Source organism: Capra hircus, chromosome 20, assembly GCF_001704415.2.
Source record: "Capra hircus breed San Clemente chromosome 20, ASM170441v1, whole genome shotgun sequence".
NCBI classification, from domain to species: Eukaryota; Metazoa; Chordata; class Mammalia; order Artiodactyla; family Bovidae; genus Capra; species Capra hircus.
The window spans coordinates 37,933,836-37,955,935 of record NC_030827.1 but is presented as its reverse complement, the minus strand read 5'-3'; the positions used below and the strand labels follow the sequence as shown (position 1 = coordinate 37,955,935).

The following is a 22,100-nucleotide window of genomic DNA, read 5'->3' as shown; positions in this document are numbered from 1 at the left end:
AGTCCTTCCAGTGAATATTTAGCACTGATTTCCTTTAGGATGGGCTTCCCTGGTAGCTCACCTGGTAAAGAATCTGCCTGCAATGCAGGAGACCCCAGTTCAGTTCCTGAGTTGGGAAGATCCCCTGGAGAAGTAAATAGCTACCCACTCCAGTATTCTTGCCTGGAGAATTCCATGGACAGAGGAGCATGGCAGGTTACAATCCATGGGATCACAATCGGATATGACTGAGTGATTTTCACTTTCACTTTTAATGGATACCAACTCATTTTCCAATAGACCTCATTCTATTATTGACAATATAAATGTTATAATAATTTTAATTTATAAATTTCATGCAGTTAAAAATAATTAAACCTTTTATTTGATAGTAACCAGAAAAGTCATATTCACTCAGGTCTCTGGCTCACAGAGCCTAGCAGTTTATGATCCTGCTCTGCGTGTTTTGTATATTCTTCCTTGTGATTACATTTTTAGTACTAGGCCAAGGAAGCTATTTCATCAAGTTTTGCACATGTTCTTTGATAGATTCTTAAATTATGTATGATTAAAATAGCTTTAAGATTTAAATGATCAAAAATTGGGGAAATGCCTGCTAATACACTATTTTTTTTGTTAAGTCCTTTGTCAGTCCTCCTTAAAGCAAAATTCAGGGCTAAATGAAACTATTACTGAAAATACTTGGATGACTTTATTGGAATAGCTATATCTGTATAATAAAGCTGGGCTTATTGTTTCCTTGACGAGGTTTTTCTCCAAATATAATGATGGATTTTAGTTTTAAATTCGCTCATCAGGACAAGCACTAAAACCTAAAAATCCATTAACCAGTGGTTCCACTGCTTGTTCAATTTACCAATCCTGATGTAATAAAAGAAACAGCACTTTTTGCTTTAAGTAAAGAAGGTCTTTGAAAATACAGCAGTCAAATTCTGAAAAGGGAATAAGCAGGGTTTATCAAGTTTCAAACCAGATTTGACTGTTGGCTCCATTACCAGTATTTATAATTTCTCTTATTATGGCCAATAGTAGGAGAATGAGAACAAGTGAAGAGAAATATGAATATATGATTAGTTTCAGTGTAGCAGTGAATACTTTATATTGTAAATATGGGTTTTTTTATGAGATGTATATACAGACGATATGCAGGTATTGCAGTAAGACTGACTTTTAGTGAAATCCCAATACAGGCCACTGTAGAAGTCTGATTTTCAGACCTGCTTCTCAGATCCAAACATCTAAGGCTCTAACCCTCACCCACTTTGAACAGACAAGTTCCACCGTCTAAAAATCTGTTTCCTATAAAGGGTTGTGAATAAGATCTCCTTCTTAAACCTCAAACCAGCAGAAAAAAAGTCCTTTACCTGATCTAGCTTTAGTAGCTTGGATGAGATCCTCTTCATCCTCATCACAGCTATCATAGTTAAACTGTTGGAGGACTGTCTCTGACTGGCTTTCAGTTTGATCTGCATCTGTCTGCTTGTCAAAGCTTCGAAGTGCAACAAGACGGTGATGGATGGCTGCGTGCATACGTCCTGTGTCTTTGGCACTGGCCTACAAGAGGTAAATTAAATTTGTTAAGAATATAAGTAACTCAATGATAGCCACACTTTACAAATTTGTAATCTTTCACTTTTAATAAGGAAAGAATTATATGGCATAAATCTAGAATGTAAATAACCCTAGAAACAAAAGGGTAAAGAGCCAATTCATCTCAAACCAAATTGAATCCTAACATAGATAATTTGATAAGAGGTCCCAATCTGTGCCTTTTAAACTGAGAAAATGAAATTTTGTGATTTGAAGTTTATATTTGGATTTGTTTGTTAAGACCATTCTTCCTCCAAATTATGTTTCAGTGTAGAAAATTAGAGAGTTAGAAAGGGAAAAAAAGACTTTCATTTCCTTTACATCACTTGCTTAGACAGCCCTGAAAGCTGCATTTGGTGGTTTAGTCACTAAGTTGCCCACCAGGCTCTTCTGTCCATGGGATTTTCCAGTCAAGAATACTGGAGTGGGTTGCCATTTTCTTCTCCAGGGATCTTCCTGACCCAGGGTTGGGACCAGAGTCTCCTGCATTGCAGGCAGATTCTTTATTGACTGACCAGGGAAGCAAGCTGCATAGCTCCACAGAAAGCTCATTCAAATGGTTTATGAAGTTGTACCATAAATACATCAGAGGTTGTTGCTTTTATACTTTTCTATTTTTCCTTTTCAATACTTTTTCTATTTTTCTTTTTACTATTAATATAAAAAATAACAGTGAGAATAACATTGGTATAACATTTGCTGTTGTTATGTTCTTTTATTTTTTTTTCAATCCTTATAATAAAACTGTAGGTTAATTATTTAACAATAATTTATTTGCTAATTTTTATATTAATGAAAGTATATAGTACAGATATTAAATAAATACTTGTTTTGCTTTCCCTTTACAGATAAGAAAATTATGGCTCAGAAATGCACAGCTTGTCTGAGTCTACTCAGCTAGTTGATGGATTGGCTGGGACTTGGTTTTCGTCATCAAAGTCAGCACTCCTTAAGGTAACATGTCAGTGGCTTATATTTTTGGATCTTTTCACAGTTGCAAAGAAAATCTGGGAAAAGTTTTCTCTTCGCTAACCCTTCAAAGGGCTACCAAATATTTCAAAGCCAAGAACTGAGGAGTGAACCAACTACATGCCAACTTTTTGGGAGAAGAGTCTTAAATATAGTTTTTTGTTAGTATGTTACTAAGCTGCCTTAATTATTTTTAGGGAAAAAGTACAAATGAAATAAAATATTTTGTGTCTCATATTGTATTAGATATATAGCAGGTGTTGAGTAAATATTTGTTGACTTTTCACTAATTTAATTTTTTGTATTATGTGAAGTGAAAGTCGCTTAGTCGTGTCCGACTCTTTGCAAGCCCATGGACTATACAGTTCATGGAATTCTCTAGGCCAGAATACTGGAGTGGGTAGCCTTTCCCTTCTCCAGGGGATCTTCCCAACCCAGGGATCGAACCCAGGTCTGCTGCACTGCAGGTGGCTTCTTTACCAGCTGAGCCACAAGGGAAGTCAAAGGTATAATTTTTCCTCAGAAAGTTAATTAACAAAAAATATTGAGAGAGCATTTGTAATTGAAACATAAATACTGTTCTGCTGCCTTGATTTTTTTTTTACATTAAAATTTAAATATGTCTTTCACTGGTGTAGAGTGTACATGTACATATACATGCATATTGCCAAATTCATTCATGTATTTTCATTCAAGAAATTCAGAACAAGAAGTAAAAACACAATGATATATACTTTTTGAACAACAAATTTCCAAAGCCTAAAAAAAATTTCCAGGAAGTACCATAAGAAAATGCTAGTGAGAATGAAAATTGGTTCAGTCTTATAGAGATAAATTTGTCAAGACAGTTAAAACTTTTTCCCAAGAAAAATAACATGTATGTACATAGAGGATTCTTTGCAGAATTTATAATAACGAACACACTGAATTACCTAAGTATTTAACAAAATGGAATTAGTGCAAATAATTATGGTATATAATAGAACAAATTATTTTCACCTACAAAAGAATTCTTGAAGAACAGGCTACAATTTAATAACAGAAAACACTCATTTTCATTGATAAGTGAAAAGGTTACATATGTGTATTTCACAATCAAATGTTAGCTATTTAATCTTCTCCATCAGTTTATTAAGTACATTATTATTGTCTTCCATTGGCAGATGAGTAAAATCAGGTTGAGGAAGGCAAAATTACTTGTCTGAAAGTCATACAGTATGTACAATATGGTACACACATATATAAACATACCCACACATATATATATTATAATATAAATATATATTATAAAACTAAAATATAAGACCAAAATGTTAATAGTGACCATCTCTAGAAGTGGAATTTTGGGTGATTTTTATTGCATTTTGTTTGCTAATATCTAAAAATTACCCTACAGTTTAAAAAGTCAGAATGAGCCAGATATTGAGCAGCAGAATCTAGTCATAGTTTAATCTAATCTACTCATAGTCTCAATATCAGACTTGGTCTCAGGCAGGGTGCTTTACCCACTCAAAGCCAGGGGCATCTGGTCTAGCAGAGTATCCAATATTATCCGCCTAAATGGTAAACAGGGTTTAGGCATTTTACTATGATATTTTAATACTCAACATCACTTATGCCTAACAGTGCACTGAAATCTTTGATTTTTCACCAGTGGCCTCTTGCCAACTATTTTTTACCATTATTATGTGGAAACCAGTTTACTTATATTATCTTCCTCTACCTGAGTCACTTGGATACTCGGGCTTCTCACATCTCCTGATCCTCAGCATGTGGGGTTATCCAGCCTTTTTTCTCGCCTGACTCATGTCAGCTTTGTCTCTTTTGCCTGGATCTTATATTTGAGGTCAAGCATTCCTGCTGCCAGAATAGCTAAAGCTGTTGTGAACCTGTTACCTTGGAGATTGACTCAAGTCCGGAATGGGAAATTGCTATTGGACTGGTTCTTTTAACTTGCTAGCCCTGTGTTTTTCCATTTCTCACGGGTTCCTTTCCAGTGATCTCAAAGCTTCAATTTCAGCACACAGTGTAAACATCGGGATGTGGATTGTGCTGGCCTCCTAGGAGCCAACCCTGACAGTAGTATCTCTGGTAATTTAGTAAGACTGCTGACGTAATTTTAACAGTAAAGAAAAATGGAGACATTTGACAGCATACACCAATACAGCTGTCTTAAGAGTAGTACCAATTGACTACTTTAAATTGGTGTTAATCTCTAAACTTCATATCAAATTTAGGTCTGGTATAGACTGGCGTGCTGCAGTGCATGGAGTCGCAAAGAGTCGGACACGACTGAGCAACTGAACTGAACTGAGTTTAACTGATTAGACTATAAACAACCATAATAAATGGCTGATTTTTTGCCAGCGGTACAGGTTAATACAATAAAATGGAAAAAAAAATTAGTGACTGCAGAAGTCTATAAATATAGTAGGATAATCCTCTATTACTGAAATTTGTCACTTACCTGAATTAAAAACACTTTGACGTTATAGTCTTCTAAATCAGTAGCTGTTATTCGTAAATTTTTGTGATTTGCTCTTTGAATCTCCATCTGAGCCCAGAGTTTGCTGTTAAGAATCAGCCTCAGGCTGCCTTGATTGCGCATAACTAAAATAGGAAGGTGAATTTATTAGGCTTTAGAACAGTTGATTCCTTAGCCTTTCAGAGGAATTTGCCATTATGAAAGCAAATAAATCCGGTAGTTGTTTTTCAGACTCTTTTTTTCACTACTAAATTGCAATTTAATTGACTAGATTATAATTTGGTTTCCAAACTGAGCTTTATTTTTTTGGAGGACTCTTTAGCTTAAGTGCTAAAAATGCTATATTCTTTCACTGTAATATTTTTAAATGGTTAAATTTTAGAATTCCATTGAGGATCTAATGGCAAGAATATTTACCCAAGAATTGCTCACAATGGAGAAAACGGAAACAAAAACTTGAAGCATTCAAAAAATGAAATTACTTAAATGATGGTACAGCTACTGAAGATACTATGACCTCATTAAGAATACTGAAAAAAGGTAATTATTAATGTGGAAAGATGACCATGGTATACTATACAAAAGAAAAAAACAGATTAGGGAGGAATAGAAACACCATGTATCACAAATTTTTCAATGTTTTGTATACATTAGTAGTAGTGTTAGTCACTCAGTTGTGTCTAACTCTTTGAGATTCCATGGACTGTAGCCCGCCAGGCTCCTCTGTCCCTGGAATTCTCCAGGCAAAAATACTGGAGTGGATTGCCATGCCCTTCTCCAGAGGATCTTCCCAACCCAGGGATCAAACCCAGGTCCCCTGCATTGCAGGCAGATATTTTTTTACTGTTTGAGCTATCCAGGGAGCCCCACATTCATTGTATACAAAGTCTTTAAGAATATGTTTTGTTAACAGAGGCTAGCTACTACAGGAAGACAGGCCTATGAGTAATTTAATTTTTTTTTCTTTTTGTCAGTCTATGTTTTCTGACTTCTGTAATGGACATGTATTACCTGTATAGTTTTATTTTTTTTAAGTTGTTTTTGGCAGGTAGTAGAAAGAGAGAAATTAAACCAGAGTAGAAAATAACTAATACCTGCCTTGGGAATTATACTTAGGTCATTTAGAAACCCGTTTCCCCATGATCCTACTCTCTTAGTCTAAATTCTATTCCTTACTCCCTTCTTGAGCTTGATATCTGAAACTCAACAAATATCCATTTACCAGCTTCTACTTGTAGTCTCCCCAACAAGCTTTGACTGTTTAATATTGACCAGTAAACCCTCCCTGCCCAGATCTCTGCCTGTGCTCACTTTCAGTTTGGACCTCTGAACAATGCCCAGTGTGTCTCCTGGATGCCAGAAACCTCCTCAACCTTGCAGTTTGGCTGACCAGATTCTGACCAACACTCTGCCTACAGGATTTGATAACCACACACCTTTATTTACTTGGAAATTGACCTTTCATCCCAACCCACATTCTGCACTTAGAATGCCAAGAATAAATTACAGGACCAATACTCTCTTTAGAAAAACTATTCCACTTCAAAACTAAATCCGTCATATTCCTTTAAATAACAATGAGATCACTATTTAGGTGTGTGCTGGGCTGGTCAAAGGTGCTTTATGTGCATTTTCTCACTGAATTCTCACACTCACTAATTCATGGACTTCTGTTATCTGCATTCGTAACTGATGCAACTAGAGTAGAAGGAGATTAAGTAATTTATCCAAGGTCACTAGTTAGTGATGGAGCCAGACCTGGAACCTGTATGGTCTGACGTCAGAGCCTACTTTAAACAGGAAGCTCCTATAGTACCTTAAAAATAATATTGTGTTCAGCAGTCCACTCTATTGACACATAACACACCTGGAGAAAATGATGTGTATCTATATTGGAAAATCTTCCCTGAAAATTAGTGACTTGCTTTACAAAATGATTCCTTACTTAATCTTGACTGGAATGTTCCGCAATCACTGCTTGCTGTGTCATTCAGTCTCAAAGCTCCTCTGCCCCTTTCAGTCCAGGACTGTGTTGTTTTGTTGAATATAAAAAGCTTGCAGTTGATCTAAAGGAAATTTTTTTTTTAATGTCAAAATATGAAACATTTTTCAAAGTGATTTCTTTCCTATGCTATAACACTTTTGTCTGATATCTTATCAGAATGGCCTTTGTTAATGATTTCTAAACCAGCTTTAAAATTTTATTTAGTTTCTAAAACAATACAATTTTTGAATAGTTCAAACATTAAAAAGCAAAAAGATGTACAAAGTGAAAAGTAGCTCCACCGATACTTGTTCCCATCTACCAATTTTCACCCCCTACAACAGTTGATCACTGTTGCTAAATATTTTGTTTGTCCTTCTAGAGATATGTGTATGTATATACATGTCAATATGTATATATTTTCCTGTTTTTTTCTATAAATGGTAGAATACATAGGTCTGCATCTTGCTTTTTCACTTAACGACTTATCTACGTATACCAACTTTTAAATAGTGTTATTTGAATCAGGTAATTTATCTGAAAATTAAGAAATCATGGAACTATTTGTGTGCTTTAAAAATTTTAATAAATATAGCATCAGAACTAGGATGTGATACCACAGAGTACCATACTATAATTTAATGCTTACCAGTGGCTCTCAAATACTACTGCGTACAAGAATCCCCTAGATGACTTGTTAAAAATATAACATGTCAGGGCCTCACCCCTAGTGACTGCTTCAGTGAATCTAGGATTAATCTGATCTGAGAGTTATGCTGTGAGATACACCGGACAGTAAATGTATCAGTGGATCAAGGGAGAAGAAAACAGGAATGAAGAGAGTTTGGGGTAAAGCAGATGGAGAAAGCCTAAGGGAAATCTGTGCTTTGTTGAACATGATTGAGGTGTAGTAATTACATTTCATATGCCGAGACTGATAGCTACTCCACTCATCGTTCAAATCCTATGCTGCTGCTACTAAGTCGCTTCAGTTGTGTCCAACTCTGTGCAACCCATAGACGGCTCCAGGCTCCCCCGTCCCTGGGATTCTCCCGGTAAGAATACTGGAGTGGGTTGCCATTTCCTTCTCCAATGCATGAAAGTGAAAAGTGAAAGTGAAATTGAAGTCGCTCAGTTGTGTCTGACTCTTAGCGACCCCCTGGACTGCAGCCTACCAGGCTCCTCCATCAATGGGATTCTCCAGGTAAGAGTACCGGCATGGATTGCCATTGCCATCTCCTGTGTGTGATACTATATACCACATCTTTGAAATTCTTGATTCATGTGCAATTCAAAACTTACTTAAAAGAACTTTTAGGATAAACAAGTTCCTACTATATAGCACAGAAAGAACTATAGTCAATATCCTGAGATAAACCATAATAGAAAAGAATATAAAAAAGAGAGTGTATATATGTATGAGTCACTTTTCTATACAGCAGAAATTACCTCAACATCGTAAATCAACTTTACTTCAATTTAAAAAAAAAGAGCTTTTAAAGGAGAAAGAAAATTTTTATTATCTTGAACTGAAATCAGTTTATCTCTCTGAATTTTTAACTTTCAGTGTAAATAGAATTTTAAACCATATGATAATAACTGATAATAAAGCTAACAAGAAAAGTATAAAATATAGGTCTGGAGTTACTTTAAGACTGGGTCCTTGGCTGTCTTCTTTCTAAGGGACTAATATGAATGTGAAACCAGTAATCCATTTTCCTGCAAAGCACACACACAAATGTAAGAATACAACAAAATGTTGGTTTAATATTTGAAAGCCTCAAACATTTTAATTTAAACAGCCAGGTCTTTATGAAAACTATACTTCTGCCTTATCTTTAAAGATGTCTCTGTTGAGGGTAACTTTATTCCAGAAAGAGCAATACACAATATACAGACCTCTAACACATTGTGTTCTGCCTCCTCCCCTGTTATAATATCAATTTTCTCCAGCAAACATTTTGGTGATGGTTTAAAAGAGAAAGCAGTAGCTGATTCAATTAGGGATATATTTTCAATAGTGTCTGTTCCTAAGAGAAAATAGAGGGAAAGAACACATAAAATGTCCCATTTTATCCACTGTGAATTTTATTTTTTGCCCCTGTTAACATGCACGTCTCCTTAGCTTTTTATATCAATGAGTGTTTCCAAAAAATCAAACTGCTCGTCTTTAGGCATATCTCTTTAATGATCCCCCATATCATGAAGTCCAAAAATTATGAAGGCTTTTATATCATGTAACCAAATTTATATGCTTTAATCTTCACCAAAGATTTTAAACAATGGATTTTGCTTTTTGTATTTTACAGTTATTAAACAAATGACATGGAAAAACAGGAAATATACTAGCTGAATGAGATGTTTTGCAAATGAAATAATTCTTACTTGAGTTTGGAGAGTTGATAGGAATTTTTAGAGTGAATTTGAATGGTTTTTCCTTGATGTATGAATCACTTTCGAGTTGAGGCTGAGTGAGTTTTTGAGTACCCTAGGTAGAAGAAAAAGATGTCTTGCTTAATTTTATCTCCATATATTTGCAGTAACCCAAGAGATACTTTTGTTCTTCTGTCTCAATGTGGCAAACAAATCCAACAGCTCTGTTTTTGTTTTGGGATCCTCTTGTGCTGAATGGGAACTCCTCCCCATTATTAGAAAACCTTGGTTCTGATCTAAGGAAACAATCTAGTTACCACCAGCCTACTTCAGGTGGCATCTAGTTCCAGGGACAATGGGAAACCTTTCAGAGACCCACAAGGAGGTGGCAGCTGTTCCAACCTACCACTACAACAACCTGATGCCTTGAAGGAAGTGCAACTGATGTCACTTTTTCAAATTATTTCAGTATTCCCAACAGTCCATTCTTTCTATCCATTTAATATAAAAAATTAAAAAGTTGTCCCAAGAACCTACTAGCTGTGTCATCAGATCATCATCACAGAATGAACCCTAACTTATCCTCTGACACAGCAATCGCTTTTAAGGCTGCACACCTGGGGCTTTTGCACATGTGCTGTAATTGACACCTGTGTGTAAAAAAGACCAAGTAATTGCCAGGACATTCACAACCTCCCACACAGTGCTTGTATAGCTCCCTGCAGAACAGGGAGAATTGAAGGATACTTCAGGGCTTAGTTTTATATCTCTTCCCTTACGAATTCAAGATTCTTTCATTTTATTTAACTGGGCCTCAGAATAATCTGTTAAAATTGGTAGAGATGGGTATAAATTATTTCCATTTTAAGAAAACAGAAACTAAAGCACAGAAAGTCAGATGACTCACTCTAAAAGCACATAACCAGCAAACAAATCAGGAGGCATCATGGCCTTCAAATCACAGGGCCACAGGATTACGGAATTAACTAAAGGACAAACACAGGTGATCTCTTACAGCTCCTGCCATCCTAGAATGTTATCCACTTAAGAAGACAGGAAGCTCAGGTTCCTTTGTAAGTCAGTCTTGAAGTCCTTGTAGGAAATGCACACAGGTACCTACCTCCTCATGCCAAATCTATAATCCCCATCGTCTTTCATTTGTACTGGTATCTCTCTCTCTCCATTCTAGACTGTAGACAACTCTAGAGGACAAGGTCTTCTTTAGCTTTGTGTAACCAGGTGGTTTTCAATCCTGGCTGTATGTTCAAATCACCTGACATCTGACCTCACACATAGAGATCCTGATCTAATCAGTTTGGGGAGATGACCAGGCATAAAAAGTCCTCTGAAGGCTCACCAGGTGATTGTAATATGCCACCAAACTTGAGACCAGTGCCAATGTTTATGTATCATAAAAACACAGTTAGTGTGTTAACCACGTGTTAAGTGAGTCAAATATTAAAGTTGATCCCATGAGGTTTGAAGAGTATTGTATTTATGTCTGTGACATCTTACAGAAGCTATGACTAATCTAGAATAAATGTGCTTAAATATACTGCCTGCAACTTCACCTTGGAAGTTGGTCCATTCTGGTTCAAATCCAAAGATGTGGGTCAACAGCTCTAGGATTGCTGGAGCCAACCTTCATCTTGGGAGCGACAGAAAGGCATTGCTAATTGGGGTTGAGCCTGAGGCAGGTGTAGAATAAGCGAGATCTTAAAAGTGACTGGTTTGATTAAAATCTTGGAATAAACAGACCTCATGAGTTGGTCCTTTTGTTATTCTGAATCATAGCACAGGTTTTAAAATCTGTGCATCTTCCATGGGATTCTTCATGTAGCTAATAGCCCTAAGACAAGATAGCATCCTTGTCTTATCTTAGCTAAGATTCTGGTCTAGATGAAAGTGCAAAGAGTATTAAGATGTGTTGGGCCAAGTAAAACCATGGGTATACTTGCTCCACAGCTTCCATTTGACTATATAATTCCCCACTGTAGATCACGCTCTGTTTTAGAAACATACCCTGTGGAGGACAGAGCAGCAGCTGCCTCACACAGGAGGACTGTTGTTTAGTTGCTCAGTCATGTCTGACTCTGCTGTCAGACTCCTGACCCCATGTACTGTACCCTGCCAGGCTCCTCTGTCCTTGGAAATTTCCAGGCAAGAATACTGGAGTAGGTTGCCATTTCCTCCTCCAGGAGATCTTCCTGTCCCAGGGATCAAACTCATGTCTCCTGCATTGGCAAGTGGACTCTTTACCATATGGGATGCCCCATGTAGGAGGATGCTTAAGGAAGATGGCAATAATAGTCAGGTGGTTCCACTTAGCAAGTATATTCCCACAGGCAAGTAAAATACTATGACTCCCTCCTACAGCTAGCAAGAAAAAAAAATGTCAGTGTAACAACTTGAAGGGGAATGTTGTGATTAATGAGAAAAAATGCAAATAATTTTAAATTTATCTTGTTATTGAAAAACTATATTAAAATATCATGACCAATTGAGCTTACTTAACTATTGCAGATAATTCTAGGATTTCCTTGGGTACCTTTGATTCAATGCAAATCAAATAAATATTTAATATTTCTTATCAGTAATAATGTTATAATTAGACAATTCCTTTCCTCTGTGGGCTCTTGTCTATTATTCTAACAACTAGAACTTGCTTCCCAGGAGAATCTTTCTAGTTAAAGATAGGAAAATGTGCCTTTGAACTCAGTAGTTAAAAAGTATGCTCCAGTTTAACATTGTTTTAATTAATTTGGCTTTAGAAATTAGAAGTGACAGCTCTCTATACAGTAATAGAAACATTTGCCAAAATCTTACCAAAACTCTTTCTACCATGTTTTCTCCAAAAACAAAATCAGAACTGCAGCTTTTCATAGAATATTTATCTTCATTTGGTTGACATCTATGGAAAAGAAATAAGCGTTTGCTATTTTAAATGTAGTAGCAATGGATATAGCCATACTAAACCTTCCTGAAATAATCAGATGATTTAATAGATTTATGTAAAGCATAAAAACATCTGCTAACTTTTGTTTATCTGAAGTTAAAGAGAAATGAAGGAAAAAACGAGATAGGTGCTTCTGATGATGAAAGTCAAAATATCTGACAGCTGTTACAACACTGGCCAAGACCAGTGCAGAGAGGCTTTGTGATCAGCCAGGGAGCTGCCCAGTCATTATCTTTGTGCTTGGCCAGCACTGACTCTCTGGTCTCCAGTCTCCACTTTCCTCTTCCCCAACTGGCCAGTGCTTTTAGTGGTGCAAGATCTAAGGGCAACAGCAAAGCCGATCTCTCTTCTCAGTTACACTTGAGTGTGCAGTGGTTTAGTTTAATTTTTACCTCTGAGAAACTTGAATGTTTAAAGTGTTTTGCATAACGACAGACCCAAAGACATGCAGCCCTCTGTTAGCAGACATGCTTCAGGATCCCTAGTGCATCCACAGCGTGTACAGTAGGTAAGTGCTGAGGTACCTGTATGGGCTCCAATCATGAGACCAGTATGTCCACAGCTAGTTGCATTCCTCTCTCAGATCAAACATGCCCCCATCACTGGCAATGCTAATAAATATTCACTTTCACTTTGCATATTTCTACTGCTTTCTTTGTGTCTGTCCAATTTATGTTAATACATAATAATGCCAGAAATAATTTAAAAGAGGGAAAGAGAAAATACGAGGGGAAGAGGAGGAAAGGCTAATTGAGTAGCCAGATATTTAATGCCTAACTAAATAAAAAGTTTAGCTCTACCTAATTGAAACATTCTTACCCAAGTCAATGAAACAGTAGGGACAATCCAATACCAGGATGATAATATATAAATATTAGAGACATTTTTAAAAGCATTTTAAACTTATATTTTATAAAATCTCCTCTCAAGCAGAAATCTTAGCAATTTGTCTGTACAGTGTCAGAAAATTATTTTCCATAAATAATTTTATTGACAAAAGAAAGAAAATGAAAGAACATTTCTGTTTCCTCGTCGTTAACTTACCGTGGTGATGTAGTATCTAAAGCATTCTGATTAGTAGACACCTGGATTGAAATTCTGGCACTTGGTAAGTTTTCACTTAGCAAATAAGAGTTCCCCTCATAAATCTGAAAGAAAAAAAGTCCATCAAAAAGTTCATTTAAACTGCCTTATTATATATAAGAGCATTAGACAAAGAAACAATAGCTATAGTTAAATGAATAGAAAACTTATTATGTTCAAGTACAGTCCTAAACATTTTCTATACACTATCTCATATACTCCTCAAAACAACTCTCTACTCTTTGTACTTCTATTATTCACACTTCAGACTGACCTAATAAGCTTAAATAACGACCAGAACTGGGCAATCAGAAGGGGGCTGACATTCGAACACCGGTCTACCTAAAACCAAGGATTGTGCATTAGCATTCAGAAATCCCACCTTCTTTTGTTACTTTTACCTTTTTAGACAGTGGACTTAAATCTCATTTCTAGACTAGTAAATATGTATTTCAGGACTATTTAGCCTGTGGAAACCCCTAAGAGCTTCACCGTCATTGCCACCCAATGTGAGGGGAAATTCCATCTCTTCCTCTAGAAACTTTTGGTAATTTAATCAGTTATTCCATCTGCTGTGTATATACATATGCAGCTTATCTGCATTAATGTGTAAATGGAGGAGTGTGCAGTTTTAGAACTGGAAGGAACCCAGTTATCTGCTCTGGTGTCCTCAATGTTTGTGGACATATCCCTTCCTCCACCAGGAATCTTCAAAGATGTTGCAAGGACGTCTAGTCTTTAAATAGGGTTGTTTCCACTTTAATTTTATATCAATCAAAAATAATTTTGAGTAGTTTTCCATATATAACAGAATTTGAGAGCTGAGCAATGTGTGGTAGAGAGTATGCGTCATCAGTTAGCAAAGAGCAAAGTACATGCTTATGACTCCGTCACTCAGATGATTCATCTGTCAACCAAAATGGTAGTTTTAAACTCTTTAGGTTGCTTGGAATAGTTTATTAGGAATTTGTTATCTACAACAAGTAACCACTGATTAATGACAGAATGAAAGAAAATTGCTCTAATTTTGATATACAAATTTAAAAGGAACATAAAAATAAGGATTCTCTAAAATTTACCTGGAGATCATTTTCACTGTATCTATACATTATATCATTGTGTCAGACTTCTGACATAGTGTCTTATACATAGCTTACCTTTAGATCTTCAAAAATCATTATTAAACAGAGAAAATTCAATGATGGGCATATCCAGTTAGACTTTTCACCAATTAGGAATAAATTCTATTCATGCCCTTAATAGGTTATTTGAGAAGAAATTTTTGCAAATGATAGTCTAGAAATTTCTCTTATGTTTTATTACTGAGGAAGAAAACACAGGAAATATATTAATAAATTTTATTTTAAAACCATGTAATGCAAGATCTTAAAAAATCATCCCAAGGAATAAATATTAATCAGCTTTTGATATAATGTGTAAGTAAAAATTTTTGTCTATAATTTATAGAACATGCTATTCCGAAATCAAATGCAATATAACATTTCAGAAATTAGTCAACATATCATAGTTTTTCTTTTATACTTTAAAACAAATTAAACAACATGTATCACTTTTAAAATAGGTAAATAATTTATATAATATGGTGATTATTATACTTAAATGAAAATAATAATATACTGATTTGAAATTTTTAATATTTTAACTTAAAATCACATATATAACATAAATGATGAAATTATTTTTATTTTTATTTTTTATTAATTTATTTTAATTGGAGGCTAATTACAGTATTGTAGTGGTTTTTGCCATACATTGACATGAATCAGCCATGGGTTTACGTGTGTTCCCATCCTGAACTCCTCTCCCACCTCCCTCCCCATCCTATCCTCTGGGTCATCCCAGTGCACCAGCCCTGAGCACCCTGTCTCATGCATCAAACCTGGACTGGTGATCTGTTTCACATTTGATAATATACATGTTTCAGTGCTATTCTTTCAGATCATCTGACACTTGCCTTCTCTCACAGAGTCCAAAAGACTGTTCTTTACATCTGTGTCTCTTTTGCTGTCTCTCATATAGGGTTATCGTTACCATCTTTCTAAATTTCATATATATGTGTTAGTATACTCTATTGGTGTTTTTCTTTCTGGCTTACTTCCCTCTGTATAATAGGCTCCAGTTTCATCCACCTCATTAGAACTGATTCAAATGTATTCTTTTTAATGGCTGAGTAATATTCCATTGTGTGTATGTACCACAGCTTTCTTATCCATTTGTCTGCTGATAGACATCTAGGTTGCTTCCATGTCCTGGCTATTATAAACAGTGCTGTGATGAACATTGGGGTACACATATCTCTTTCAATTCTGGTTTCCTCAGTGTGTATGCCCAGCAGTGGGATTGCTGGGTCATATGGCAGTTGTATTTCCAGTTTTTTAAGGAATCTCCACACTGTTCTCCATAGTGGCTGTACTAGTTTGCATTCCCACCAACAGTGTAAGAGGGTTCCCTTTTCTCCACACCCTCTCCAGCATTTATTGTTTGTAGATTTTTGGATAGCAGCCATTCTGACCCACGTAAGATGGTACCTCATTGTGGTTTTGATTTGAATTTCTCTGATAATGAGTGATGTTGAGCATCTTTTCATGTGTTTGTTAGTCATCTGTATGTCTTCTTTGAAGAACTGTCTGTTTAGTTCTTTGGCACATTTTTTTGATTGGGTCATTTATTTTTCTGGAATTGAGCTGTAGGAGCTGCTTGTATATTTTTTAGATTAATTCTTTGTCAGTTGCTTCATTTGTTATTATTTTCTCCCATTCTGAAGGCTGTCTTTTCACTTTGCTTATAGTTTCCTTCATTGTGCAAAAGCTTTTAATTTTAATTAGGTCCCATTTGTTTATTTTTGCTTTTATTTCCAATATTCTGGGAGGTGGGTCATAGAGGATCCTGTTGTGATTTATGTCAGAGAGTGTTTTGCCTGTTTTCCTGTAGGAGTTTAATAGTTTCTGGCCTTATGTTTAGATCTTTAATCCATTTTGAGTTTATTTTTGTGTATGGTGTTAGAAAGTGTTCTAGTTTCATTCTTTCACAAGTGGTTGACCAGTTTTCCCAGCACCACTTGTTAAAGAGATTGTCTTTACTCCATTGTATATTCTTGCCTCCTTTGTCAAAGATAAGGTGTCCATAGGTGAAATGATTTTTTAAATTCACAATGAGTCTCATGAAATCGTAGCTTACAAATAAAAAGAACTGGAAATATAAAAATGTTCGCAAATGCTGACCAGATTCAATTCCCTCACTTCACTGATGAAAAACAGAAGGTTGGGAGCTTTGTCTAAGAATGTAAACACAGTAGATAGTGGTAGAAGTAGAATTAGTACTGATCTGATTTTTTTTTCAATGGCTTGACTAAATGATTGGTATTTTAACACTTCCAGGTTAAAATGAGAACACTCTTCTCGTGTTCAGTCCAGGAAAACAACCAAACTTGATCAACCCTCAATAGTTTAGCTGGAAACAACTGACAGGTGGAATAACTCAAATTCCAATCTATTGATCTGGCATCCCCTTCCTCTTAAGTATTTGCTTCTGGAAGACACAGAACTATAGCAATAGAATATCCCCATACCCTTATCTGTATGATGTTAGTAAAATGAGTATCTCCTTGGAAAGGCCCACGAGGAGCAATTCAGTTGGAAAATAAATTAGTTTCTGTCTCCATGAGCTTCCCAAGATCTCCCAGTTATACTGTGGAGAAAGTTCCTTGCTCCTGTTATCCGTGAAGATGGGCTGGAGTGGATCCATGGTGTGAGCTAAACTGGCAAGGCCACACCAGCAAGTCTACCAGTTGGGGATACAAAAAAAAATCCTTTTCCCTTTTAATGGTTTCTGACTTCTGGCCCCTGACACCTCAGTTCGGTTCAGGTCAGTCGCTCAGTAGTGTCCGACTCTTTGCGACCCCATGAATCATAGCACACCAAGCCTCCCTGTCCATCACCAACTCCCGGAGTTCACTCAAGCTCACATCCATCGAGTCGGTGATGCCATCCAGCCATCTCATCCTCTGTCATCCCCTTCTCCTCCTGCCCCTAATTCCTCCCAGCGTCAGAGTCTTTTCCAATGAGTCAACTCTTCGCATGAGGTGGCCAAAGTACTGGAGTTTCAGCTTTAGCATCAGTTCTTCCAGTGAACACCCAGGACTGATCTCCTCTAGAATGGACTGGTTGGACCTCCTTGCAGTCCAAAGGACTCACAAGAGTTTTCTCCAACACCACAGTTGAAAAGCATCAATTTTTCACTGCTCAGCTTTCTTCACAGTCCAACTCTCACATCCATACATGACCACTGGAAAAACCATAGCCTTGACTAGATGGACCTTTGTTGGCAAAGTAATGTCTCTGCTTTTTAATATGCTATCTAGCTAGGTCTAGGTCTAGGTCTAGCCTGACACCTCACTGCCCCCCTATTCTCATGTGGGGTCAGTGCACCAGATCAAGACCCCAAGGGTCCCCACCACACAGAACTCAGCTTTACAGCTTAGGAGAGACCGCAAGACTTGCTCCTGGGAACAACCCTCCAATTTAGGAGGACAAGTTTAGTACAGTCACTGAGGGCTCTTTGCTATCTTGTCCAGCTTTTTTTCCGCCTGGTAGCTGCTTCAGCATGAGGTAGCCCCAACTTCTGGATGTGGGGACCCACAACAATCTATCAAAAGAAGGATGGGAAATTGAGATCAGTCCTACCGTGGGAGGTTTTCTTACCTTACTTTTGTCTTTTTCTTTAACCTTACAGGATTCCAACACATTGTGTCCAAATGATTTTCTCACTTTTATATACCCTTGAGCTTGAGGTGGCTGCAAAATAGCAGGTCTTAGAACAAGCTCAGAATGTTTCACGGGACCTTAAAAGAACAGAATTAAAGGGTCAATATATCTTTAGTGAAATAACTTTCCTCTCAATTTCTTACTAATTTAATGCTTACTTTCTAAAGTCATGATTAAATGAAGGGTTAATGTCAACTACCGCTGCTGCTGCTAAGTTGCTTTAGTCGTGTCCGACTCTTGCAACCCCACAGACAGCAGACCACCGGGCTCCTCTGTCCCTGGGATTCTCCAGGCAAGAATACTGGAGTGGGTTGCCATTTCCTTCTCCAATGCATGTATACATGCTAAGTCACTTCAGTCGTGTCCGACTCTGTGTGACCCTATGGACAGCAGCCCACCAGGCTCCTCTGTCCATGGGATTCTCCAGGCAAGAATACCGGAGTGGGTTGCCATTTCCTTCTCCATAATGTCAACTAATCAAAGTCAAAATAGCCGGTGAGTTGCTTAGTAATGTCTTCCTGCCCAGCTTTTACCCAATAGACCTGCGTTCAATCCCTGGGTTGGGAAGATCCCCTAGAGAAGGGAAAGGCTACCCACTCCAGTATTCTGGCCTGGAGAATTCCATGGACCACAGTCCATAGGGTGGCAAAGAGTCAGACACGACAGAGCAACATTTACGTTCACTTTCAATTTGATCATGGGACTTTGCTTACTAAATATATTCCTTCATGTTCTGTCACTCAACCCTACCACCATGCATGCACATACATGGATGGTAAAACATAAAATTTCTTTGTTTCACGTAATAAAGGAAGCTACAAACCTTGTTCCGCACTGTTCAGATCAGCATTCCTTTGCACTGAGTTTGATGTCATAAAAACATTGTTTTTCTTCACTGTAAAAAATATTTAGAAAATTTTAAACCTGTGAACGAACACGTCAGTTTCTACTGTTTTCACAGTATTGTACTGAACTCACCAGTAGATGTCGCTGTTGGCACTAATCATGCAAGCGCTGATTCTACTAAAAAGTGTAAAAGCAAAATGAGTTTTGCTAGTCTTTTTACTCTCAGAAAATAAGTTAAAATTAAATCTCTAATGAAATAGACAGTTTTCTTCAGAATCATGAAATCTAGTATCGAGAGAAATTCTACAGATAATAAAATCTGAATTGATAGTGAACCACCTATGTGCATTAATATATATTTCTTATAGAATGTTACAAAACTGTTAATAAATTCTGTCCCTTCCCCATTCTTTAATGATACCTGAAGAGAGAAGTAAAGATGACCATTATGCTAGGTTATCAATGTGAACTGATGGGTTAAGACTGTGGTCTTGGCTGCAATAGAATTATAGGCATACCAAAGAGATGTTGCTGATTGTGTTCCAGACCACTGTGATAAAGTGACTGTCACAGTAAATTTAGTCACACACTGACCTCATTGGTTTCCCAGTGCATATAAAAGTTACATTTACACTATACCATAGTCTATTAAGTGTGCAATAGCAATATATGTAATTTAATTTAAAATACTTTATTGCTATGAAAAACAATATACCTACATTTAAAAATGTTTTATCACTAAAAAATGCTAAACGTCATCTGAGCCTTCAACAAGTCATAATGTTTCTGTTGGTGGAGAGTCTTGCTTCGATGTCAATGGCTGCTGATTGATCTGGGTGGTGATTGCTGAAAGCTGGGGTGGCTGTGACAGCTTCTTAAAATAACAATGAAGTTTTCATCATCAATTGACTTTTCCTTTCATGAATGATTTCACTGTAGCATGCAGTGTTGGTTGATAACATTTTACCCACAGAACTTCTTTCAAAATTAGAGTCAATCCTCTCAAGCCCTCCTGCTTTATGAATATTACGTTTATGTAACATTCTAAAGCCCTTGTCATTTCAACAGGCTTTACAGCACCTCCACCAGGAGTGGATTCTGTCTCAGGTAACAACTTTCTTTACTCATCCATAAGAAGCAAATCCTCATCTGTCAGGTTTCATCCTGAGATAACAGCAATTCAGTCACATATTCAGGCTCTGCTTCTAATTCTAGTTCTCTTTCTATTTCCACATCTGCAGTTACTTCCTCCACTAAAGTCCTGAACACCTCAAAGTCATCTGTAAGGGCTGTAATCAACTTCTTTTAAATTCCTGTTAATGTTGATATTTTGACCTCTTTCCATGAATTGTAAATGTTCTTAGTGGTGTTGAGAATGGTGAATCCTTTCCAGGTTTTCAAGTGCCTTTGTCCAGGTCAAAGCTTTGAAGCTCCAGTACTTTGGCCACCTCATGCGAAGAGTTGACTCATTGGAAAAGACTCTGATGCTGGGAGGGATTGGGGGCAGGAGGAGAAGGGGACGACAGAGGATTAGATGGCTGGATGGTATCACGGACTCGATGGATGTGAGTCTGAGTGGACTCCGGGAGATGGTGATGGACAGGGAGGCCTGGCGTGCTGCGATTCATGGGGTCGCAAAGAGTCGGACACGACTGAGCAACTGAACTGAACTGAACTGAACTTGTCCAGGTCCATCAGAGGAATCACTCTCTATGGCAGCTAAAAGCTTACAAAATGTACTTATTAAATAATTAGACTTGAAAGTCAAAATGAATCCTTGATCCATGGGCTGCAGAATAAATGTGTTCTGTCTCTGTCTATGCTCAGTAGATCAGACATGTCCACTCTTAAGGACCCCATGGACTATAGCTTGCCAGGTTTCTCTGTCCGTGGGATTTCCCAGGCAAGAATACTGGGATGGGTTGCCATTTCCTCCTCCAGGAGATCTTCCCAATCCAGGGACTGAACCTGCATCTCCTATGTCTCCTGTATTGGCAGGTAGATTCTTTACTGACCACTGAGCTACCTGGGAAAGTCAAATGTTGTGTTAGCAGGCATGAAAACAACATTAATCTCACTGTACATCTCCATCAGAACTCTTGGGTTCTGATGCATTGTCAATGAACAGTAATGTTTTGAAAGGAATCTTTTTCTGAGCAGTGGGTTGCAATGGTGGGCTTAAAGTACTCATCAAATCATGTTGTAAACAGATGTGCTAACATCCATGCTTTGTAGTTCCATTTATAGAGTACACAGCGTAGATTTATCATAATTCTTAGTGGCCCTAAATTTTCAGAATGGTAAATAAGCACTGGCTTCTGTTTAGTCTCCAGCCGCATTAGTCCCTAACAGGAGAGTCAGCGTATCCTTTGAAACTTTGAAGTCAGGCACTGACTTCTCCTCTCTAGCTATGAAAGTGCTAGATGGCATCTTCTTCCAGTATAAGGTCGTTCCATCTACGTTGAAAATCTGTGGTTTGGCTTAGCCACCTTCTTTAGTGATCTTAGCTAGATCACCTGGATAACTTGCCACAGCTTCTACATCAGCACTTGCTGCTTCACCTTGTGCTATGATGTCATAGAGGCAGCTTCTTCCCTTAAACTGCATGAACCAGCTGCTGCTAGCTTCAGACTTCTCTTCTGCAGCTTCATCACCTCTCTCAGCCTACATGGAACTGAAAAGAGTCAAGGCCTTGCTCTGGATTAGGCTTTGGCTTGAGGAAATATTGTGGCTGGTTTGATCTTCTATCCAGACCACTAGATCTTCCTTCATATCAGCAATAAGCCTGTTTCACCTTCTTATCATTCATGTGTTCAGTGGAGTAGCATTTTCAATTTCCTTCGGGGAGTTTTCCTTGGCATTTACATGTTTGCTAACCATTTGGTGCAGGAGCCCTAGCTTTTGACCTATCTTGGCTTTAGACATTCTTTCCTCACTAAACTTAATCATTTCTAACTTTTGATTTAAAGTGCTGCTGCTGCTGCTAAGTCACTTCAGTCGTGTCCGACTCTGTGACCCCATAGACGGCAG

At 37.3% G+C, this 22,100-nt stretch overlaps 1 protein-coding gene across 1 annotated transcript in view; it reads right to left on the bottom strand.

The window, feature by feature from the left end:
* The window catches only part of RANBP3L (RAN binding protein 3 like), a 52,206-nt gene continuing 30,794 nt past the window's right edge, over positions 689-22,100 (bottom strand). Inside the window, exons 5-13 of the mRNA XM_018065805.1 lie at positions 19,048-19,119; positions 18,162-18,301; positions 13,402-13,505; positions 12,228-12,312; positions 9,414-9,516; positions 8,928-9,058; positions 6,990-7,110; positions 5,027-5,169; positions 689-1,554 (exon numbers count right to left, since the gene is read on the bottom strand). Coding sequence (XP_017921294.1) covers positions 1,330-1,554; positions 5,027-5,169; positions 6,990-7,110; positions 8,928-9,058; positions 9,414-9,516; positions 12,228-12,312; positions 13,402-13,505; positions 18,162-18,301; positions 19,048-19,119 — 1,124 coding nt within the window. The 3' untranslated portion in view covers positions 689-1,329. The remainder of the gene's footprint in view (positions 1,555-5,026; positions 5,170-6,989; positions 7,111-8,927; positions 9,059-9,413; positions 9,517-12,227; positions 12,313-13,401; positions 13,506-18,161; positions 18,302-19,047; positions 19,120-22,100) is intronic.